Source organism: Lagopus leucura, unplaced genomic scaffold, assembly GCF_019238085.1.
Source record: "Lagopus leucura isolate 7727_CA_CO unplaced genomic scaffold, USGS_WTPT01 Super-Scaffold_73, whole genome shotgun sequence".
NCBI classification, from domain to species: domain Eukaryota; kingdom Metazoa; phylum Chordata; class Aves; order Galliformes; family Phasianidae; genus Lagopus; species Lagopus leucura.
The window spans coordinates 3,067,314-3,091,948 of NW_024962252.1; the positions used below are offsets into that span (position 1 = coordinate 3,067,314).

Below are 24,635 nucleotides of genomic sequence, written 5' to 3' on the forward strand. Positions count from 1 at the left end.
TGCACTGATCAGACTGCATGAGCTGTACAAACCCAGAGGACACTACTCATGTGTGTGTTGTTAGTCTGAATTGGCATTGGTGCAGTTGCCACATCTCTGCTGCTGTTGAACACCGAATCATGTTGCAGTCTACCTTCAGTTAGTGTAGGCACGACCTGAGAATGAGTTAGAGGTGATTACGTATCTGTTCTGTCCTTGATCTCTGGAAAATAACCCTTCTTATTTTTTTATTCTCTTAAAAAATGTTTTCTGTGCTCAAAGAAAATAAATAGTCAAATGAGTTGTTCATTTCCCTGATGTTGGAGCATCTGTTCTCCCTCATTGGAGTTAGGAGAGACAAAAGCAGGGAACTAACAAGCTTCCAAGAAGCTAAGATCAATGCAGTATTATAATCAAAAAACAACTGTTATGACACCGTATTGCATGTGGAAGAAGCCCTAAGTTGCAGGTTGCCTGACTCTTTGGAGCCAGTGGTAGTACACCGGACGGTTGCTGTTGCAAACTAGCAAAGAGATGTTCTGTGCTTACATTAGTTTGTATGTATTTTTATTTGACTTTTCAGATTTTCACTTTACATTCACATGGAGGAATTGGCAGTTACTTCAAGAAGCAGCCATAATCAGGATTGGAATAAATTTAGTTATCTGCAAATCCATATTTCAACAGCTGGAAGAATAATTTTCGTGATCTGCAAGTCCATATTTCAACAGCTGGAAGAAGCAAGAAGTGTTATTTTGAAGCTTGGGGTTACTTTCTGGTAAGTTTTCTTTTGTAGTCACTTCAGAGAGACAACAGGTTACATTTGCTAATCCTGTTGGCAGACCTTAGCACTTTCCAGTGTTGTAGAACTGTCCTGAGTCCCACAGTCTGAACTTTTCACTTCAAGCAAGATAGTTTTGTAATCACTGAGAGGTAGCTTCAGTGTCTGGATGCATGTTGAGAGAGTAGCCGGCATAGCAGAGCCTTTGAATGCTGTTGGAGACACACAGCAAAGTGATGAGTGAAGCTGGAGCACTCGGTGAATAGCTCTGGTCCTCTAAAGACAGACAAAGCTATGGGGTGTGCCCTAACATTTTGGGGGGATTTGGATGCAATGATGTTTTGTTACTCTCTGTATTTAATATTTTGAATCCGTTTTCTTTCAGTTCAATCCCGATGACTGCTGAAGGCAGTCCAGTTGAAAACCTGCTGAAATAGCATCTTCCAGGTTTCCAAAACTGCCTTCTACAGCTTGACTCCAGCATACCATGTTTTACTGCTGGCATCTTCTCTAGAGCTGTACCACCTGTGTTTTGCTTGGCAGGTAGCTCTCCTTTCCTTTCTTATTGGTTCAAGCGTAAACCAGGAGACCACATACCCTGCTTGTTCCCAAGTTCTTATCCCAAATGCTTTTGAAAAGGTAGCAGAACCAAGCTGGAGACAGTGTCCCAGAAAGGTCTTATAAGACAAGGTATGTATCAAGTGACTCAAAACAAGGTGACATAAGTGAGGGCACAGGGCCAAGCGTTCTTACCAAATTCAGTTTATGTGCTTCATCTTAGGTCTGATTCAACAATCCAGACTGGTCCAGCAAGTACATAACCATGGAGGTGGGCTGAATTGTGACCTGGAAAGGCTGAGAATGACACGTATTTGTGTATCTTTTCAAGAACATATAAATGCTGTTCTTCAGTGCTAATGTATTAAACTATGAGCTCAAGGTAACATTACAGACTCCATATTGAAGACATTTCAGATACCAAAATCAAGAGTCCTAAATCCCTTGAAATCATCAGGCCAGGAGTGCTTTGCTAAGGATCTTTTTCTCCTGAGCACTTACCGTTCCTCTCTGTGCTTGGGCTGCATTGTCCTCTGCAAGGAATGCCAGGCAGTGTGTTAGCAGCAGAGCAGACTGCCACTGAACAGTGCACATACACCTGAGAAGAAGCAGAACCATTTGATCCACATGAGATCTCTCTTGCAGAGCACTGTTATGCCTTTTGTTCTCCTTTTGCAGAAGTTACAGCTGATTAGACTCAGGTTTGTCTGAACACTTGCATATGACACCTTCTAGCTGAACCTGCTTTGAATTTCAAATTTGGTGTCAAAGAAGCCCTCAGGCAGTTTGGTAACTGAGAGGCTGAGATGAGAGAAGTGAAAACCTCATGAGCCTCGGAGAGGCTGAGTGTTAAAGCTAGACAGAAACTCAATCTTGCGCTAGATGCAGCTGCCCGTTTAGGAAGTAGCACATGCCAGAATTGCATCATGTTCATTTCTAGCAAGTTCACAAGTTGAACAACTCAAAAAAGGCCAAGTAAAAAAATCATGTGCTTAAGCTGCCTAGACAGTGGTGCTGCCATGACTTGAGCTAGAATCAACTCAACTGGGTACCCGAGGTACAATGCACTCCCAGTTAACTGTCCTGGGTTTTCTTTGCTCTTCTTACAATGTTGAAGGAAAACAGATTCTCCAAAATGTAAGGCCAGACACACATTCCTCTGCTTCCCTGCCTACTGGGCTGGCTTCTGAGCAGATGTCTGACTGGCAGGTGAGAGATGACAGGGTCAAATTCCTGTTGCATGTTATGGTGTAAAAGTTGAGTTTTCTGTTCTAGACATGTTCAGTTGAAGTGCTGTGAATATGTCCCTACAAAATCTCAAGAACACCATATAAAAATCATATTTACATACCAAATTTCATTGTTTACTCCAGACTGTCCAATTTCAAGTCACTGGAATCATGTTACAGAGGGGATTTGAGAAGAGAACTAAATTAAATCTACACTCCAGTCAGGCTACTTGGGCTGGACGCTGGATAGGTTTTAACTCTGTGAGGTATTTAAATTGGCTGGGTTTTTAATTGATCTTAAGAAGTACTCCAGATGGGGTCCATGAATGGTAGATGAGCCTTTTACTTAACCTTACCTGTTTCAGTCGATGTGTCAGGGTCCTTACTGCCAGCCTTTTGAAATGAGAAGGGTGTCTCACTCTAGAGCTAGCAGCTACTGAGCAGAACTCTGCAACATACTCACTGCCATTAATCTCACACCTATTTGAGAGAACAGATCAAAAGATCTAGAAGAAATCATAGTTCCTCTGATGAACACATTGGTCATTCAGTTACTACTTGCCCATCCACAGTGATGTTCCACCTTGGGGTGCTGTTGAAATCTAGAGACCCTGTCACCCAACAGTTATCCAGGTGTAACTCAGCATCAGGGCTCTCATCTTTCAGCTCCACCTCGAGAAACACAGGCTCTGTGGGTCGCTTGAGTATCGCCACATCGGGCTCGTAGAAATCCACAAAAGATTCACCTTGAGAAAACATCAGGGGATTTTGTTGTAGGTTAAAATTTTAAGATCAAAGCACATGTGGAGTTTTTCTGATTTTTTTTTGAAGACTTACTTTTGGACACTCTTGAAACTACATTCAGAGCTTGTCTTATCCTTCTGTGTACTGCAGATAAGGAAATGTTGGTGATGTTCTTTAGTAGAAAGCAGATTACAAGTGAAAAAGTCACAGAAGTTCCAAATTGTAGGAAGATAATAGAATCATAGAATGTCTTGGGTTGGAAGATACCCCAAGGATCATCAATTCCAACCCCCCTGCCACAGGCAGGGCCACCAACCTCCAGATCTGGTACTAGACCAGGCTGCCCAGGGCCTGACCATCCAACCTGGAATGGGGCATCCACAGCCTTTCTGGGCAGCCTATTCCAACACCTCACCACTCTCTCTGTGAAGAACTTCCCCCTGACATCTAATCTAAACCTTCCCTCCTTGAGCTTAAAACTATTCCCCCTTGTCCTATCTCTCTCTACCCGAGTAAAAAGCTAATTAAAAGAAAAAAGACAATTGCCTACCTGCAGAATTTGACCTTGGCACTATTGTACCAGAGCCAGAGGGATGTGATGCAGAAGGCTTGCTAATGAAGGCACCTAGCATCACTGTCTCTTTTGCTCGATAGTAGCACAAGACTGTTAAACTATAATAGGAAAAACAGTAATGTATGTGTTCTCTTTCCACCACCAAAGTGTGTTGTCATTGAGCAGTTGCTGCTCCTACCTGTAGTCTGGATCTCTTGTGATTGTTGGCTGGCTTTGTCCTGGAAGAATCTCTTTCTCATAAGAGATTTCATTTTCATAAACAATGTGATCACCTTCAAACTGTGCATATAGGAAGCTCATTAAAAACCAGATTTTCTCGGGTTCTGGGGCAAGGCAACAAAAGAGAAAATGCAGAAGAGACAGAGACTTGCAGCAGATGTATTTGTTCTGGTCACAGACTTACCCTTACTGAAGTGCCACAGGTGGTGACATGGAATTTGAAGAAGGCATGTTCTTTGTTATACTCTTTAGGCTTGCATGAGCTATCCCTTAGTTGGGTTCTACTCATATCAATGCCAGGAACTGTCTTCATTTGGGCTGATAGAATTACAGTACCATCTGGGTAGCATACTGAGAAAATCAGAGTTGGTTGTAAACTCAAGGGAAGAAGTACAGACCTCTTTGTTGATTGACCATTTTTACAACTTACATATAAATGCTGGGGAATTAAAATTGCAGCTAACAGAGAATGTCTGCAAGGTCTCCATGGTTCTCACTTTCCTTAGGGCAACATCAAACCTTGCTTTAATTTTCTGGAAGGACACTTCCTGTGAAGGAGGGGATGGAAGAGATCTCCTGTTAAGGCCAAAATTCTGCTCTTTAGTTTGTGCCATTTGAATACCAAAAAGTCATGAGAGTTATGTCAGTGTGACAACTCAAGCCTGATGCAGGATGGAGGCAGGAGTTTTCTGTTATGAATTAATTTGTCACTGTCAAAGAGAGATAAATTTTGTCTGATTATTGTAAAATGCTCCAGATATTTACTACCACATCAATTTTAACATTTCTACAAGACGTTCCTTTAAAAGGAGCATCAAAGTTATGTTGAAATACAGTTTTTGGCTTTGCGCAGAAGGGACATTTTGCCTCTTCTTACTATTAACACTGAGGAGTCTGTTTTGATCACTTGGTGCACATCTTTTAGCATTAGCACTGCAGATCATGTAACACATGGCATTACCAGAGGAGTCTGCGTTGGTAACTCTTGTCCTCCTTGCACCGGTTTAGAGTCATCCCCTCTACAGGTTTTCCAATACCCGTTATACTGTGGCACTGTGGCAGTGTAACTGTATCTGTGTGGACAAACAGCCCTAAATGCTTTAAAGAAGGCTGTTAACACAGTTCACATACCTCATAGATGACTCCCACAGCAAACAGAGGTATTTGCAGGATCAGATGAGTAGCATTGGTAGCTGTCAGGTACCCATTTGTATGTGCAGTGTGCCTGTTCAGAAGCTTGGTGCCAAGGTACAGGTTCCAGTACTGGTGCAGGCCAAAACCAGGAATGATCAGGTAGAGGTTTTCTTCGTCACAGTAACCAACTGCTTCTGGTATTTCTGTGGGAGGAGGTGGGATAAAGAGTTAGCAGTGAATGAGGGTTTGCCTCAGGCACAGATCTGTATCTGTCAATTTTGCACTGGCACTGCAGCAGTGCACACATGTATTGGCATCACCTATGGTTGTTGGCTGAGCTGTGGACAGCTCACAGTCAGCAGGATCTGGAATCCTCATACTTTAGCCCTGGCCTGCCAGCTTGCTGACAGGATTGCTCCCTGTTTAGTAATGCAAGATGGACTACGTATGTAAATTGATTTTTTTGGTCAGTATTCTTTAGGCTGAGCTCAGATCAACTTTGAAGATGGAACAGGACAGTGAAGAGACTGTCACCTTTGGGACATCCAAAATCTAAGAAGTTTGAAAAAATACCAACTGGACCTCCTGGTTGTTTCAATAAGCTGCTAAATTCAGCTCGTAGCATATGATTTTCTCTTTATAGAAATGTTCTCTTTGGAGTTCACAGCAATTTATTTGCATTTTGTCCTGGACACAGAGGCAGAATTGCATTTGAGGACAAACTGAAATTCGTAGCAATGTCTGAAAGTTTTGCCAGTAGATGTATGTTCAAGTTATGAGGCATCTTGTTCGCTGAGTTTGCTAGCCAACTACTTTTACACACTGGTTTTTATAGCTCTCAGTGTCTCGAGGGCAGATTGTCTTGCCAGTATGCAGAAGAGCTGCCATCAGAAAAGCAGCAAGTTGGCCTGGTTACCAATAATGAGCTATTGAAGGGTGGGGTTTTCCCAAAAGCTCTCATCCTCGGCCTAACTCCCCTGTGAATTCAATGAAAATCATCCATGCTGTTGATGCAAACCATTCAATACTGTGGCAAAACTTACCAATATCTGCAATCACACATTCCACCTCTGCAGAATGATAATAGGGTATCATCTCTGGACCCACGCTTATGGTGTAGTTAACAAGAAGGGTATATTTTGTTTCATTTCTATTCACATACTGAAAGAGAGAGAAGTATAAGGCTGTGGTAGCAATGGCTTCCAGCGCAGACAGAGATGCATACCCTGAGCAGCACTAAATAATCATTCTAGCACTCTCCTCTCCCTAACAAACAGCTTTTCTCCAAAAACATTGCTTCAGTTGGCCTAAAACTATTCAGAAATCTGGACTGGATTCAACAGCTCTGTTGGCCAAACATAAATATGGAGAATATAGTGCTGCTCAGAAAATGGAGGCAGAAGCCTGCTAGCGAAAGAGCACAAAGAGGGAGGTCTGGGTCCAAATCCTTATCTTTACTGTGGTCTGAATGCAGGAGAATGATTAATTGGTAAGGTAGAAGATATGAGGAGGTGCTATGAGAAATTTCTCAACATTCTCATTTATTTCAGTAAAAGTGCCCCTGAAGCTAAACCTGCTGTTCAACCTGAAAGAAGTATGAAACGAAATGTTGTGGCTTCCTTTGCTCCTTAATGCAATTTAACTGTGGTTTGACTGCAGTCTGAAATTATCTGTGCAAGTCCAGATCCCGTGCATTCACAGTGTTGTTCCTTGTAACAGAAAATAGCACTGCAGCTCTGCGTGATTTGGTCAGAAAGGTGGCAGAGGTGCAGCTCAGCATCCTCCCACTAAAATGAGAGGCTGAATTCCCTCTGCAAGTTTATACTTTTTAGAAATATTTAGATTACAAACGGTCTGAAGCTGAACAGAATTACATATAGAATAACCCAAGTCAGCCTGTACCTATCCGTGTGGTGCTTGCCCTGTGCCAACAGGCAAATGGCTCTGCATAAAAGCAGGTTTGGGAGTCACTGGATGTTGGTAATGGCTGGTTTGCAGGATTGTAGTAATTGATTTATTTTTCCAAGGGACTCCTGTTTCAAGGGGCAGCATTTAACAGAGATTTGACAAACTTCTTCCTGCTCAGCATTGTGCTTGGAAATTAACTGTGCTGACAGACACTAAAGGAAGTCATATTTCATGCTATCTAGCTGCACTTGATGCTGCAGAGGTCTAGGGAGAGCAACATGCAACAGGCAAATCTCTAATCTTAATTCAGATGAGTTCAGAATCACTGACACCTTTAATAAAGGAATAATAAAGGAATAATAAAGGAATGATAAAAGAATGGTTGTTGATTAATAAGAGACAGGCAATTGTTCAGCAAAAGGACTGCCCTACTTCCTCCACACAGCAGAGATCTACTGTATCTTACCTCCTTTAGAACGTATGGATCATCAAAGGAGACTTCCAAGATAAATTCTTTCGTTCCATTAGAAAAAGGAGTTTCATAGATCTTATACCCATGCTGCTGTGCTTCTCTGAGGGTAAATGGCACATTTCCTATTGTTATTGCCACCAGAGAGACATCAGGAAGAAAGTGTCCAAATGCAACATTAAATATCTTTTCCTCTGGCAGAGTATCTGTAGGGAGAGAACACCAAAGAATTGCTGATGTGGATCAAGTAACTAAGACAGTTGGGGTGGCCTCCCATTCATGTTCCAGGAAACTTAGCCAACAGCCATCTCTTTAATGGCCCTGATTAATGACTGTTTGTATTCTAGTCAGATCTGAAATACTCTGAGTACATGGGAATTGCTTCAAGCTGCGAGAGATTAACAACAAATATATACATATATACAACCTCACAGAAAGCGGGTTCGGTAACTTTCTAGAGGTGCACTATGACATGCAATGACTTTTCAGCCATGGAATCTAGAATCCACTTCAGCTGCATAAAATAGGGGAAAACTATGATAATAAATGCTAAGGGGCTCTTCTAAAATTTATTTTCTTTTAAGTATCAGTTATCCAAATATCTCTGAAAGATGTCTAGTGCCTTAGTGCATTGGAAAATATCATTTAAAAAAACACAAACATTTCTGCACCACTGTTTTACATGATGATTTCAGTATTTTTCAGGTAACAAATGCAAGCTGGTTTGAGGAGAAAATGCCATTCGTGGACACTGGCCTCAGACAGTTCTTCCCCTCAGTGTGATTATTGCATAATGCAACATCTTTACTCTAGATCTTTATTCTTGGAAAAAAATCTGGTGGTTGGAGTGACAGAAATGTTCTTATCAGCAACTTAAAATTGTCGTTTCATCTCATAAAGACAGGGGATAAATGGTACACTTATGCGTGCTAAAGGTTCATTTTGTTTTTTTAATGCCTCGAATCTTGTCTTTGGCTAGCAAATTGGAAGTGGGAGTTGAGAACATTCTGGCGAATATCAATGTGTAGCAAAGGTCGAATGGAGCAACACATATTGCAGCAGAAGGATGACAGTGGGAAAGTCAAAGGGAAGAATGACTTACTGTTGATAACAGTTGGTATTTGTGGCATGAAAGGTGTAGTGATGGATTTGATGACAGTATACTTAGTGATTTGCCAGTCTGCATCTGTCCAGGTGTGCTCCAAGAACAAGTCAATGCTGTAAATGATTCCATATACACTGCCAGATACAGAACTCTAGGAGGTAAAATCTGTGATTAGGCCTCCATAGTCAAAGCCTCAATGAAGGAATGATGGAATAAGGTTTAAATTCTTACACTAGAAAGGAAAAATAGTGTTGTAGGGAAGTTTGGGATGGATTTTGCTATGTTAGGATCTTGTTTCTTTGCCTGGCCCATTTGTCAGGTCCATGTCTTCCTCACATGCTGCTGAGATCCTTAGTAAGGTAGTATTGGGTCTGGGACATCCTCAGTAAATTTAGTAAATAAGTTTAGTATTTGCATGTATTTTCTTTTTTAGCTGTCACTGGGCAATCAGTTGTGTCTCTCATTCTGTCCCATTTTGCTTGGAAAAATTTTCAGCGCTTCAGCAGCTCTTCAGACTAAGTGTGTTTGGTGCTATTGTGCCCATGGTGATGTAAGTATCCACTGATACACCAAAAAGTTAACTGCTGAGGAGGATAAGTCAAAGTCACACCACTGTCACCTTCATAACTTAACTAGTCAAGAATCTTGTGAGAATACTGCCAGCTCCATTTTTACTTTTAACATTTCTTTGGTCTCTGCCTCTGTGCCTGTAACTATAGATTGACACAGATTACACTATGTCCAAAACAAGTGGCTGGGCCCAAATTATGTTCTGGCAGTGAACCCTGTTTCGTGTTCACTCATGGTGACTGCATGGAAGTTGTCTGGGAAACTGCTCATTGACCTGGCCAGAAATATTCCAGGACCAGATCTTAATGTAATAATGTAGATGATTGAACTGCAGTGCCCAGGAATTCCTTATAATTTATTAGCATAGACGTTATCAGGAAAATACAGTCTTTTGCATCTACCATGTTTTCTAATCAGAGATACTTTTGAGAAAGTTCTTTTGAGACACAGAGAGGGAGTGTCTAGTCTTCTGGTATTGCTTGTATCTGAGAATTTTAAACAGCAATCACTTTTTGGAACATGGCTTGGAAATGTTCTCCGTGGTGCATCATCCATCTAAAACGTATTAGTCTGTGACAGGTTCATACTAACCTTTAGTTTTCCTCCTTCTGCTCCAATGGGAATAGTTACTCCAATATGTGTCTTGTTGTGCTCCAGTAAGTAGTTGTTCTTGTCTGGGTTTACTATATATTGGCCGTCGACTCCCATTAGAATGGTTTTAGACAAAAAGGTGGATTCTTGAAGCACTAATGTGGGGATAATACTTGGTACAGTCCATGTCAGCGTAGTATCAGTGAAGCTGGTACCATCTGTTGAGTTAGATAGACAGTCCTAGAAGGCCGGGCAGTTGGAGTTACTAGTGAGCCTTGCCTCTGCAGTGGTTGTTTTCCCTGACTCCTTTTCACTAGAACACTTCCACAGCTTTCACTAATGAAACACCTTGTAGAAAAGCCTGGATGGCTTTTCTGCCATACGAGACTTCAATTACCAGTTTCAAATGAGCAATTAATTTATTAATTACTGACAGTCATGCTCCCACTTATCTGCTCTGTTGTCTTTTTTGTCCCAGAATTTTGCTTTACTGGCAAAGGAATAGGACACAGAGCCACTTGCTTGGATTTTTTTCCTAAAAATACTGGCTTAACGGTTGTGACAATTTACAATATCCTTTTTCCTCACTGATTGATCAAATTATGTTCAGACTGAGCTGAGAGACAGAAGGTGCAGCTACCTCTGTTCTGCAAAAAGCCAGACTAACTCTACATCTCTACAGAAGAGGTCTAGGTGAGTCCCAAGGACAGGGCTTCATCCATGGATGGAGTTGTGTTGACAGTGAAGAACCAAAGGTGCTGAGGTTAGAACAGGGAATGCTCCCTGCCATTCTGCAGCAATTTTATTTGTCTCCAGCTCTAATGCGGGAGTCTGAGAGACTAGACTAGGGGCCAAAAGTGCACCAGGAACACAAGTAATGTCATAGCAGGGAACAAACATGTTTGTTCAGGACTAAGGCCATGGACTCTTAGCTCATGCTGCTCAGAGAGAAGCTTGCAAACCTCTTCTCTTAAAGAGTAGGTCACAGGGAAACAGGGAGACTGTGTTTCTTACTAGCTACTTAGGTAGTAATTTTTGGTAAGCATGGAAGAAAACCTTACCAAGAGGACAGGAGACTGTCATGTCAATCAGCAAAAGTAACCACCGCTGCCTATACATAGAAGTGGAAGTGATCATGTTCATGTCTACACCACCGACCTGTTGGGATACAGGAAAAAAGACAAACTGATGTGCTAGGGAGGCAGTGGAAGAACTCAGTTTTGTTTCCAAGTGAGAGCAGCAACTCACCACACTGATTTCAGATTCATTGCTGTGGTAGGGAGCACGGAGGTACACTCGGGAAAGTGTATTGTTGAAGCTGTAGCCCAGTTTTGCTGCATCGCTTACCAGTATTCTCTTTCTCCCTGATGGAGAAACAAACATCAGTTGCCATACCTGGTATGCAACATTCTGAGTCTGCAAGAGAGAGATGAGCTGCATCAGATCAAAGTCTATCTTATAAATAGTTGTGATGTTGTAGTATCTGTTTTATCACTAGGACACTACTGGTCCACCCAGACAAGAAACATGCTTGATATATGAAAAACTAAGGAATTTTCTATAGAGATAGTCCCATACCAACTCTATCAGAAACTCTCATTGTTGCCCTTGATCAAATCCCCTTGGAAAAAATGCCTGCACAGTTAATAAGATGATTGCCTTTGTGTCTGTCAAATATTGGAACAGTGGAGTAGTCATGTGACAGAATACCTTTTATCAAAAGTGGCCATGCTGTGTCAAAGATAAGATGAGATGAATGTCTGTTGTGGTCTAGAAGGGTATCCATGTGTGTGTGAGGGGGTGGGGGTGTGGGAGGTAACCGAAAGGAAAAATGGCCACATGAAGAAAGTGAAACGTAAGAAAAATAGAACAAGCATATAGATTTGCCTCCTTATACTTTCCAGCCTCAAATTATTTTCAGCTCAGAGACTCTTGAGCTTTCTGTCGCTTCTTTGTATGTCCTATTGGATTTCACCTATATGAACGTTTCCAGGCTACTCTTGACACCAAGCAAGATTTTAGCAGCCACATCTTTTGGCAGGATATTTGACAGATTCTCTACCCATTGCATGAAGAACTGCCTACCTTTGTCTGTTTTGTACTCAGTTTCCACAAACATAAGAAGCGAATGGCTCTGGTCTCCCTCCTAAGTGTTTTTTTGCAATCTAGATCTCTAAGAAAACTTGAGAGCGTTTTTGAGTACTTGGTGACATCTTTGTTGTATCCCTTTTTTTGACAGAGATGGGAGTTGTGCCCTGAGCATTACTCATGAGGTTACCAAGAAGAAGCAGGCTAGAAGCTGCTAGAAAAGACTCCTTCATACCTCTGGCAGTGCTGACATCCATGCTACGGTGTAGTCATTTGAAACTGCAGGGACATCAGTCTTCACTGACACCTGGGAACACAGAAGTTATTATTTGGAAACAAGCAAATCTTCAGCATTATTATAGGCATAGGAGGCAGGTAGAGGATTTTCAAATTTCTTTTCCACTGTCTGTATGGATTTAGCAAGTTGCATTCTCTGCAGGTGATTAAAATGTGTCCTGAAGAGTTCTGCACTCTTTTAAGTTCTGTGACTTTAAACTGGAGGTCAAAACCATTGCATTTTTAGTGTTTCATGTACAAAAGGAGGAGTACTTTTGTGTATAACCAGGTAAATCAAAGGTCCTGTTTCATAACTGGCAAGCCGAAGACTAAATCATTCTGTAGAGACTACCAGAGGCATCTGGTTCTCTTCACTGAAGGTACAGGGAAACAGGCAACTTGTTATGACAGAACTGGTTCCCCCTTCCCATGCAGGCTGTGTACCCAGGAATGCTGATAGAAGGTTGAACAGCCAAAACTAGAAATAGGCAGGCTCTAGCTCACAAGGGGTGTCCTCTGAGTTGCATGATGCAATGGTTTCCAGGTTTTAATATTTCATATAGAAGAATAACATCCTTGTTTGTGCTGCAGCACTCTATAACATGAAATTATTGCCATGAATAGGTCAGGCTGCATCACTGCTGATTTTCTTATAGAGTCAAGCTTACAGCATCTGTATACTTCTCTGAATTTTCACTGCATGTAAATACCTGTGGTAGGTAAATATTTTATTGATAAGCATCCACAGCTGCAGCCTATGCTGAATAGCAGCGTGCATCCCAACCTATGTCTGATGGGAGGTTGTGGAGGTTGCTGTGCTTGGAGAGAGCTTGGATGTGGCTTTGCCTGTAGTGGTAAAACTTTTACCTCCATGTAGTTTTCTTCACACACAATTTCTCTCGAGGCCCAGGAAGAGTAGGAGCAGTACATAGGGTAGGTGTAGGTCACAGCTGCCCTCATGCTTGCAAATGAGGAGACCTTAATGTTCACAGTCAGTGAAAACAGCTCATCTGCCTGAGGGAAAATGGAGGTAAAGCACTCTTGACTAGCTCCATTACAAGGTCTTCTTGATCCTTCAGTCCTGCAGGAGCTGAACGTGAAGCCATGGGCTATGCTTCTATCTGACATGGAAGTGTATTTATCTACAGAAACACAAACAAAGGCAAAACCCTCCCGAAAAAAAATTAAGTCTTAAAATCTTGGTCATTGCACAACACAGTGTACACCCCCTGTTCACGTTAACATAAGATTTCCCCATACATTTTTACCTTATTTTCTCTGTGGGGCTTTCAGGACAAGCCAGAAAATATGCGGGCAAGATAAGAAGGTTTTTCTCTGGTATGTTCTGTTTCTAGGTTTATTTAGTTTTGACTAACATTAGAAATTAGAAATCCAGGCTAAACTTTATACATATTTTAGGAAGGAGTGAATCACCTTCCGGAGATGCCTGATTCTCTCCATTGACTATTGTGGAAGCATAAACAACTAGTTTAGACCAGACGTTATCTTTCAGATGGCTAAAGTTACACCAGGCAAATTTGGATCTAATAGATGTGTGTGATCTACGTCCCTAGGCATGTGTTAACAGGCACATTACCACACAAATTAAGCCAGAAAATGATCTGCCAGAATCACACTGCAAATGTTGCTTTTTCAAGCAGATGCCTACTTCTTTCCAGAGAGGTTTTCAAGAAAGTCTCTGGCAAAACAGCAGTAACGAGGATATGCTTGGAGGCTGGCAGCTTATCAGCAGCACTACACTGTCATTTCTTGGGGAGAGGAAATCCCATGTCAGTCACACTGAACAAACATCATACTGAAGAGCCATTGCCTATTCGTTCCTACACACCATCAACACTAGTTCAAGTTCAATACTTCTTGGGTTCTCCAAACATGCTGTTGGAATGCTATATAATGTCCCAGTCTTGCCTTGCTGGAGAAGATGTACCATCTGAAGTGGCTTTAGGCCCATCTGTAGGTCTTACCTCATTGGCCACATGACAGCTGAGCACTGAGGCGCGGAAGACGGGGTTGCCCCACACATCTTCTGACAGGACATAGCCACAGAGAGATGCTAGTTTGTCATCCAGCAGGACGGGGCCAGCATAAGGATCTACAGAAAAGGGCATTGGGAAATGACATGTGGATTGGAAAGCTGAAAGCAGTGGGTTGAGCAGAACTGAGTCCTCCTCACGTTGCTCTCTTCAGAAAAGAAGTCCAGCTGGGCTGGGTGTGCTCCAACAACATGTGTTGTTAAGAAGCTGGCAAAGCTCTGCTGGTGTGTGTTAGAGAGCATGTGATAGTCTGGCATGTCTCATGCTCACCCACATTACATGCATACACTTCAGTGCCCATTGTGCTGTGTCCAGAAGCTTGTGCCACAGCCCTCTTGAAGCGCTGTTACCGAGTTCCACCAAGATATCACATGTGTTCCTCCTTTCCTGATTTTACTCTCAAAAAAAGAGTTACAGGCCATACATTTCTAAAAATCCTCAAGATGCATTTTGGACAGGCAGTTCTACGAGTGGGTCAGGTTTGCTCATCTTGGCAGGATGCTGTGTGCTGTTACGCCTATGGGAGAGCCAAGTAATAGGCACATTGGGAGCTGGCTGTGCTCAGCTCTTGATGCTGGTAGAATTAACGACATCATATTCTGTTAATTATCTGCTTTTCTGATTAAGGAGCTATTTTGGTCTTGGGTTAGACACAAGAATCTGTACAAATAGATAGGGTTTAATTAGCTGTCATTGTAATTTCAAGATTTATCTGTCATCTTTATATGTCGAACAGTACTAATAACTGCTGTTTCAGTAGATGTATTCTTGCAGCCAGGATAGACTAAGCAGATAAGTGAGAGGAATTTTGGAAGAGGAGAAAATAGCTTTCATGAGACCAACTGATAGAGCTGGAAGAAACAAACAACCTTTATGTGCCTGAAGGCTTGTATGTTTTTTCCAGCAATATCAGTTGCTCTCATAAAAGCTATCACTTCTCTCCACACCCTTGCTGTACTTGACTTTTTCAGTTCTGCCTCCAAATCAATCAAAAAAAGCTCACAACCCAGGAAAAAGTGGACTGATCTCAACAGAAAGAAATCTGTTTTGGGGTCAAATTGCATACTTTGTTCAATTCAATGCTAACATTTTCTGGTTTTCATCTTGGTTAAGTAGATTTTTGTTTTCCTCAGCAAAATGGAGACCATTTGTTCGATTTGATGTAGGACAGTTTGCTAATATCGTGATGCTGAATTAAAAAAAAAAAAAAGAAAAAAAATCCTTTATTTGCTGAAGTTCTTGCTCAGCTCTCACTGAGAGTGTTTTCTAAGTATTACCCAGGCAATACTGCCATAGTCATTTATGCTGTCTAGGATGTATCCAAGTTGCAATTTCATCTTAGTTTCCCTCGTTAGATGTGAAAAGTCTCAGCAGAGAAAAACATGACATCCAAATGTCAGTCCTTCCTCATTGGACCATCCTTCCATCTTTCCTCTGGCAAGCTACACGTAAGGGGCAAAGGGGCTGTGACTGCAGATACAAGCTTTGCTCACCAGTAGGACTGCTGGCCAGACTGAAGTGTGAGAGGCTAGGTGTAGGTAGGTTGTTTTGGGATAAATGAGCAGCTAATTGCGACACAGATGGCAGCGGAATCCAGATCACATGCATGGTGATGGTGCAGGTGATTCCCCGCCCATCACGGTGCTCAGGGCAGCCCCTTATGACTCACCGTTGATTTCCAGCTGGAAAAATTTCTCCTGGAGCAAAAGTTTATTCAGTTTCATCCAGAAAATTCTGGAGCGGCAACTGCTCTGTACCAAACCTGGTGAGGGCACATGGAGAGCAGATTAGCCAGTGGGACTGAAGGACAAGAGGCATTACTTCCTACAAGTGAAATGACCATCCTCGCTTCTCCCACTATCCTTTCACCAACCTGGGGGAGCCATCTGCCTCTCTTGTCCCACACAGAACAGCAAGAAAAGCATCCAGATCCTGCAGTGTAAACATATGTGCAAACAATGGGGTGAGCAATAAAAAAACAAAAGATCAAGATGGAAAATGAAGGAACCAGCAACCAAAGCCTCAGTACCTGCATAACGAGTAACCCACAGCTTCCATCAGTCCACAGAGACCTGTGCATGGGCAGCGAAGTCCTCCTGACTGTGAAGGAAACTAATCCAGCTGTGGAGCTTAATCAGACGCAGGGGGAAAGGTAAATCTGACCTTTTACAACAGAGGTTGCGCCGTCTCCTCCAGCCCCTGAATGCTGCAGTGCCCTCCCATGTTATCTGAACTGTTGGCAGCAGGAGGCAGCGTCCCTCTTGCTCAGCCCCTGGGAGGGCAGAGCACCCTCCTGCCAGGAGTCCCAAGGTCAGGGGCTGCTGCTGAGCCCAGCTTTAGTGAGTGCAGCAGGGGGTGCTCACGGCTTTCCTTCAGGCCCTTCAAAGCAACCTCATTCCTGGTAAGCCAGTGGAGTAGCTTTGGCTTCAGGTCTCAAGTGCACATGAAACATGTCTCCGGAGATATTTTAATTGGGTCTATACAGGAAATACATTTTTGTTTCTGTGAAATGTCCCAATGACCCAGCCATGCCAGAGATAACAGCAGTTCTTTGGCAGCCACACTCTTCACTTTTGTGGATCCAGTTAGCTCGCCCTTTGATTTGTTTGATTATTGGACAGTGTTTTGTTGCAAACATCTTGTGCTCTGCTATCACTGGATCAGTCAGACCATGTACAGGTCTGTAAACGGCCAAACTTACTGCCTGGGAAGAGAAAGTCCGTGCTCCCGGTGGGAGCTGTGGCAGATGGGAGCATGCCAGGGGAGCAGGAAGGCTGAGGCAGAAATACAGCTTGTGTGGCATGGATGTGGTAAGGGGAGGTGGGGAATACAGGGCATTCAGAGTTCAATTACCTTTTTGTCTCCATTTTGGTGTTACCCAACCAATCTTAATTTACTGTTCTAATGTGTAAGCAGAGCTGTGCTAAGGAAATGGGACTGTTTTTATGGAGTGCTTCACACTGCTTTGGGGTCAACAAAAGCCAGCAAGAATGTCCACTCTCAGACCAGAGCCATTTTCCCATTAGTCCCCCTAGCTCAGTGGACCTCGGCAGTAACGGCAGAACCATACAGCCACCCTGCAAGATACATACACTCACTTTATACAGCGGGAAGTAGAATAGGAGTGCTCTGGAGCAGAGCCCTGGGGCTTCAGCAGTCCTGTAATGAATGCCCGTTGGCCGTAAGACTCTTTCCCGTTCAGCAGGACCTGAAGTCCGACTTCTGCAGCGAACTTCTCGTGAGCTCGCATCGAACGCGCCGTGTGATCCCGGCCTGCGGTAACACCGTGTCCTCAGACTCAGAGTGACTCTTCATTGAATCCAGCTGCGGCTGAATTCGGCTGGAAGTGGCAGTGCTCAGATACCACAGTGATGAGTGTGGTGTAACAATGAGATTTTGATTTTTGAGTGAAAACTTCAGTATATTTGGATAGCAAACCGTTCCAATTCTGATAAGCCACTTCCAAGAGCCATGTAGCATCTCTCTGAGATACTGGGAGTCAAGGTCTGAGGGAGCCATGTTTGAAAGAGCATGCTTGCAATTTATTAATGAACAGCCAGCCATCAGGGTAGGTACACAACTGCAATTAGCTGCCTTCTTTGCACAAGCGGTGGGGAGATGAATTTCTGCGTCTTTGGACAACTCAGAGCACCACGATTACTTTGCTTCTGGCAATACTTGTGGTCCTAAATATGGCAGGCATAGCTTTGGATGTGACATAGTAATTGTGGTCAGCGTGCGATAGCCAGCTGTTGGCCTCGTTGTCAACCAAGCAAAGCAAAGCAAGTCCAGGTCAAATGGTTTTGGCTTCCAAGGATCACTTAACTGCTGCAGAAAGCATTGTTAGCATTGGGAGGCTGCTTGTGGTCCCTAAAGTCTCTCTGGTACTCATTATTAAGGTAGGGAGGATAAGCTTGTGCATTCCAGGTTATTATATTTTGTCTACTCAGTTTTCCTTGCTGTTCTGGCTGAATAAGAGCACCCATCCTCATGTTCTTTTAGGATAATAAACAGCTGCTGTGTTTCGACACTGAGATGATGGCATTCTGTGGTGGATAAGATGATTCATGTCTTGGGTTCTTTTGAGTGAAAGGTACTGTTTGAATGTAATGTTTTGGTTTCTCTCTTGTTTTTGTCTCTTTTTTTCTTTCTTTCCTGTATGGGTTTGGAACTTCTGCATTATATAATGTGATTGAAAGTTTAAAAACGGCCACTTGGAGCAGCATACATATAGCACCTCTCCCAGATAAGCTTGCTTTTGATGGTGAAAAAAGGCTCTGACCCATTGAGTCACAGGGTTTTTCTGTTGTTCTGTGGCACTGGAATCCCTAAGAATTTTCCATTTTTCTATCACAAGTCTTTTAATTAAAACTTTATTCCCAACTTGTTGGGATGTAAGAAATATTCCCCCCCCCCCCCCAGTAGATCCCATATGATGCTTTTAGGTAAGTTTAGTAGTCTGATACTTGAGTGTAGAATGGAATTAAATGGCATTTATTGCTGGACAAAAAGAAAATGTTGAACATAAATGGGGAAAGAAGGGTGTGAAGTCTGGTTTTTACAGAACTGTATGTGTTGGAAGATCTGGAGATCGAGTCCAGCCTCCTGCTAAAGCAGGTTCCCTAAAACCTGTGTTTTTTCCGACTTGTACCAGACTGTACCAGGTTTTAATGTACCAGAATCTTTTCTACATTGAGATGGGAGAACCCAAGATAAGAAATCTTTCTCCTGTCCTCTTGAAGCTTTAAGACTGGTATATCTGAAATAAAGATAGAATTGTTACTACTTCAGTGTTTCTGAACGGAGAAATAGCTGCCCTCTTGGTAACCCAAAGCATGATAACCAAATAGAGAGACATGGGGGAAATCTTTTGAAGGAGATCTTTCTGAATGGAATACCTTGCGGTAAGCTAAGAATTCGATATCTAGATCAGAAATTCAGTGAATGAGGAATGGGACTGATGCTCAGCTTTATGTCTGGGACATGTTTTCGGTGAGATGCAGGGAGGTGCAAGCAACCTTCAGCTGCAGGAAAGCATTTTTCTCTGGGGAGTCTCAATCACCTGAGCAGGAGTGTGTGCCTGAGCTCTGCCCTGCATGCTCTTTGTGGAGCAGTCAAAGAGCTTTTAAGGAGAAAAACAGCATATAAGTGCAGTAGTCATTTAACTTGATATAGAACCTTAAGGTAACCTTGTTGATGCAGCTAAAGTACTCTGCCTATATTCGTGTGCACACAGTGCTTCAGAGGGCTAAGGCCTTACTCTGATGTGCATCCCCTGTAAGGAACAATTGCAGAATAAGCTGAAGGAGGTAATTTCTTCCTTTCCCCATGAGCTGGTAGCTGGGTTATACCCTGGCCTATGAGGGTTTGCATTCTCCATTTGTTATAATAAAACTATTATTCATATTATTGTCTGTATAATGTGTGTTTAGAAAGTGCCCTTGTGTTTAAGCCATTTTTATTTTCAAAATATACCACACTCAAATTCTTATGAGCTCCAGAAAGCAACACTTGCTGTCATTGCATGCCACTAAATTGTTAAAGTGGTGGAAAAAACACTTATAAGCAGATTGTACAATGATGGACTTTTAATTTTTTTTTAACGTGCTGTTGGTGTTAATTTCTGTGCGCCTGTAATGTTTGCGTTCACTGTAACTGAACAATAGAACTTTGTTTTTGTTCTTTGTGTAAATTAAAAACATCTGTTCTCTTTATACAAAAAGTTGTTTTTTAAAAGAAGCTGGTCTGATCTAACTAAATACCAATGCTGTGTCCACAATGAGTTACTATTAATATTTGGGAAAGGCAACCATCCAAAGCAAGTGTAATGTCAAATCACTGGCGGGAGTGCATATTTATTGCTAGAAGTGACAGATAAAAATGCAGAGGTTACAAAAACAAAATTCTTGTGGATGACTAATGATGCATATATATGCCCCCAATGCCCCATCACCACATTTACAATTGGCTGGGTGTTCTCCGCGGCCTCTGCTCCCCAGGATTAATTGACAAGAAGCAAGTAGCTGGCACCCTCCCTGGGGGAATGGCTCTGCTCCACCTTCCCTCCGGCAGACCCTGAATGGAGTGACCCTCAGAGCCTACTGGAATCTGGTCCATCTATTTAAGTTGTCTGACTTTTCCCCCACCTCCCTCTGGTATTTGATTGCATGGGACTCTTTTCCAGTGAAGGCGTGTGACTTTTTGTGCAGGTGGAGGAGGTGGAGCACCCCATCCATATTCTGACTGCGCCTGCGATGCCGGCACGGTGGTTGTCTTTGGAGCTGGCTGCAAAGTCTCAATATGAAGGAGCTGGCAGCCTAAGGCTGGAGCTTGTCATCCTCCTCCCGAGGAGCGCTCAGCAGTGGCACACTGGATTAGCTAGAGATTATTTCAGGGAAATACATATATTACCTGTGGCAGAACTGGGGTCTTAGAGGTGGAAAGCTCTGTCTGCCTAAGTGGATAGGTTGTGCTTTCACTGAAGTGTTTGAGTACCTTGGAGACTAAGAAATTATCCTCACAGACAGACATCTCGGGAAGGAAATATATATAATTAACATTTCTTGAGATCTTTCGGACAACTCTACTTAGCACAGTTTTTGCTTAAATCTCATTTATCTCAATAAGATATCACTGTATGAGCAAACACTGTCCAGAACCTGGATCTGCTTCTTCCCTTCTGCTACCTCTGGTGCTCTGTGCCAGGAGCGTGCAACCTCACACCAGCAAGAACCAAGAAGAAAAAGTGATTATTTCATTGATGTTATTCATCTCTATCTCTTTCTACAATGTCTTTCCTCTTACTGCAGTGTCCCTCTCTCCCTTACCTTCCCACCCACACCTGCTCCTGCTGCAGCTCACAGGGCTCGGGAAGCCACGTCCTATGGAGACCAGCTATCATCAGCCCTTGGTTGTATTTCCCCTCTGTATCAGGCACCACTGGCTATCTCCAAGATCCAGCTGAGTTCAGAACTTGCTGAGTCACATTTTTACCACAAAACACTCATGTGCTTCCCGAGAGTCACAGTGCTCTAGGCACGGCTTGGCCAGAGAGGAGCAGACAGCTCTCACCCTGAAGCTCATCCAGGAATGCTGGCAAGGAGTTGCTTTTTATTTCCTATCTTGAGTTACCGCAACACGGTTAAGACTACAAAAGCCTGAAATCCCTGGCAAGCTAACATTGTACATCTGTCTAAGATGACGGCCAGCATGGACAACTGTGGGCTTCGGCCCATGACCAGGATGAAGCACTTTGCTTCTTGCTGAGCAGCTGTCATTAACAGTGATCTGTGAGGTTTCTTCCTGACTTCACCTCGTGATTTGCATGGCTGCTTTCCTCTCTTGCAGGATCTTCACACTTGTCTCTTTGGCTGCAGAGGGAATCCACCGCCCCGAGCCACGTGTTTGTTGTTCTCATCACTGCAATGCAAGAAAGACATCAAGGCCCTGGAGCGTGTCCAGAAAAGGGCAACAAAGCTGTGCAGGGTCTGGAACACAAGTCTGATGGGAAACGGGATTGTTCAGTATGCAGGAGGCTCAAAGATCTTACTGCTCTCCATGGCTCCCTGAAAGGAGGTTGTGGTGAGGTGGGGCTCAGCCGCTTCTCACAGATGACAGCAATAAGACTGGAGGGAATGGCCTCAAATTTCACCAGGGGAGGTTCAGATTGGATGTTAGGAAAAATTTCTTCTTAGAAAGAGTGATGAGGCATTGGCACAGGCTGCCCAAAGAAGTGGTGGGGTCACTGTTCCTGGAGTGTTTAAGGAAATGATAGTTCTAGTACTGAGTGATGTGGTTTAGTGGGCAGTATTGGAGCTATGTGGATAGTTAGACTAGATCTTGGAGGTCTTTTCCCAATCTTAATCACCCTATGATTCTATGATCGTTTTGCTGTTGGCAGGGTGTGTGCTGTGTCTGTCTGCTTGATGAACCACAACCTCCTTAATCTCCTCAGGTGGATGAGGACAGAGGGGCAATCTCAGTTCTTTCATCTGTCCAATGGGGACAGTGCTTGCTCCCCAACGTGGTTGTTGTGGATTAGCAGGTAGTACTTAAAGAGTTGCTTCAGAAAACTAATTCACCAGGCTGTCCCCTGGTGAGTGGAGGTCTGACAGGAGAAGATCTGTGGATTCATTGTCTCAAATCGTTGGCAGTTTATGTGGCTTCCCTAATGGTGGAAATTGGTAAGCGAATATTCAACACCACACCGGAGCAATGGGGTCTTCCTCTGTGTTCCATGGAAGAACTGTCAGACTCATCCCTTTGTGCCTGGCTTGTAAGAAGCTGCCCAAGGTGCAGTGTCACCCTCCTGACCCACTGGAGGGAAACCTTCATGTCTTTGCTTTTTTCATCTCTGCTTTCCTGTCCCTTAGTGCACTTTTGCTTAGGTGCTTTTTTTGCCTGTTCCCATTAGGTGTCTCCCTTTTCCTCTTTTTGAACCAGCTGATTCTGTGCACGTTCTGAAGGACGATCAGTTTTTACAGCACTGATCCAACCTGGGGCACCCAGAGCAGTGCTGGGGTCAGAGACCCTCTGCCAGGACATCCCCCTGTGTTACAACTGCATGAGAAAAACAAATGCCAGAGGGATCCAGGTAGTAAGCTATGAACAAAGGAATGTGCCCCTTCCCCAGATCTTAATGTGATGTGATGGCAGTGATATTCCTGAACCTACGCGTGTGGGAAGAAAGCCCCTTTCAGGCACTTGTGCCAATGGGATAAAGAATTCTGCCCGAGCCGATATCAAGACCTGTTAATGTTGCTTTGCTGTGAGTCTTTTAACTATCCCTTCTGTAGCTGATTTCAGAATCTAGCTCTGCTTTTATCAGCTAGATCCTTGTGTAGCCCCTGTGACATATTGTAGAGCTGTCTATAACTAGTCAGGTGCTGTACATCTCTTGACACTGGGCGCACATTCCCACTGATCCAATTTAATGCAGGCTGGGAAGGCAATAGCAAGCGCAGCACTCTCCATGCTCTGTCATTCAGTGGCATGCTCCTAGGGCATCCAGAAAGCATCTTGCTCATGGATTTTGTATGTCACTAAACCCTTTAAAGCTGATTGCGTTATTTCATTCTTATCCACATTCAATGCTGAACCCATTGCTGCCAGTCTTATAGTGTATACACCTAGGGTATCTTACTGTCATGTTGTAGAGGTGGGAATATAAGCTTGAGACTAAGACAATATTCTATGACTTGGGTCCTGGAGCGGGACTTTCTTTTGGTGGTTTTTTCTTGGTTCTGGAACTGGGCTCCTGTAGCTGGCAGTGGTGTTAGTTCAGCTGTCCCACAAACAGGGGGTTGTGCCAGATGCAGCTGCATCTATAATCTTTGGAGTAGACTGACATGTAAAGATCATGTTGCATCTGGTCTCTGTGGCTTGGGTAACTTACCAAAGGTTGCACAGCTGAGGCTGGGAAGCAATCCAGCTCTCCTGCCTCTGATTTCTGAGATCCAACTTTTACAACTACTTCCTCTACCACAGAGTGGCATTGATGAGGTAAGTCATTAATGTCAAGAGAGGTAACATAGAGGTAGCCAGGTTGGCAAGATGTGGAATACAAGGTGGTTGGAAAACTGGACCGATGTGCTCAAAAGTGAATGCTAATGAGTGGAAATGTGGCTGATGGTCAGTGCTGAGTCGCATTCCTTGGTTGTTGGCACTGGAGTGGATCAACCCCTTCATCACTGTGCTGGGGGATGGGATGGCAAGCATCTTGGTGACCCATAGACGATAACGACTGAGAGGGATAGTGAGTGCACTGAAGCCTTGGCTGCTGTGCAGAGTGACATGACAAGCTGAAAGATCATAGAATGGCATGGAAGGGACCTTAAACATCATCTAGTTTCAACCTCCTCTTATAGGCAGGGTTGCCAACTAGTAGGGCATTATCCAACCTGGCCTTGAATGCCCCCAAGGATGGTGTATCTGCAACTTCTTTAAGCAAATAAATGGGCTTAAAGGAACCTCAGGAAGCTCAACAAACCACATGTGTTCAGCCAAGGACACTGGGCTGCAGTACGTGGTGTACAACGTGAGGTTAAGAGAGCTAGGTTTGCTCAACTTAGAGAACAGGGGCTCAATGGAGGGTTGGCTGTTGTGTTTAACTGCTCAAAATAGGATTGCAGAGGAGGGAGAACCAGGCTTTTCTCGGGTGTTCATTGCAAGAGGACAGGAGGCAATAGTCACAATATGCAGCAAGTGCAATTCTGACTGAATATAAGGAAAAAAAATCATAATCAGTGGTTAGAGATCAGCATAAGTGCCCTGCCTAGACAGGCTGTACGCTGTCCATCTCTGAACATTTTCAAAACATGACTGAACAAAAGCCCTGGGCAACCTGATTTACCTTTG

General features: G+C 43.4%; 1 protein-coding gene across 2 annotated transcripts; it reads right to left on the minus strand.

Moving 5' to 3' along the window:
* Positions 1 to 529: 529 nt before the first annotated feature.
* Positions 530 to 16,675, minus strand: LOC122194253. 2 transcript variants are annotated; one of them, XM_042895192.1, is made up of 23 exons: positions 16,309 to 16,675; positions 16,153 to 16,211; positions 15,949 to 16,041; positions 14,211 to 14,338; positions 13,093 to 13,239; positions 12,185 to 12,256; positions 11,110 to 11,277; positions 10,923 to 11,019; positions 9,862 to 10,079; positions 8,698 to 8,851; positions 7,593 to 7,801; positions 6,262 to 6,379; positions 5,216 to 5,421; positions 4,515 to 4,632; positions 4,269 to 4,435; positions 4,044 to 4,144; positions 3,842 to 3,963; positions 3,385 to 3,435; positions 3,131 to 3,293; positions 2,904 to 3,027; positions 1,820 to 1,916; positions 1,514 to 1,615; positions 530 to 972 (listed from the first exon to the last, which is right to left on the minus strand). In XM_042895192.1, the coding sequence occupies exons 1-22, from the start codon at positions 16,335 to 16,337 to the stop codon at positions 1,533 to 1,535; spliced, it is 2,724 nt and encodes a 907-aa protein (XP_042751126.1). In that variant the 5' UTR covers positions 16,338 to 16,675; the 3' UTR covers positions 530 to 972; positions 1,514 to 1,532. The 2 variants fall into 2 exon arrangements, with proteins under 2 accessions (XP_042751126.1, XP_042751125.1); XM_042895191.1 differs by having other exon boundaries at positions 3,110 to 3,293; positions 16,309 to 16,673.
* Positions 16,676 to 24,635: the final 7,960 nt, after the last annotated feature.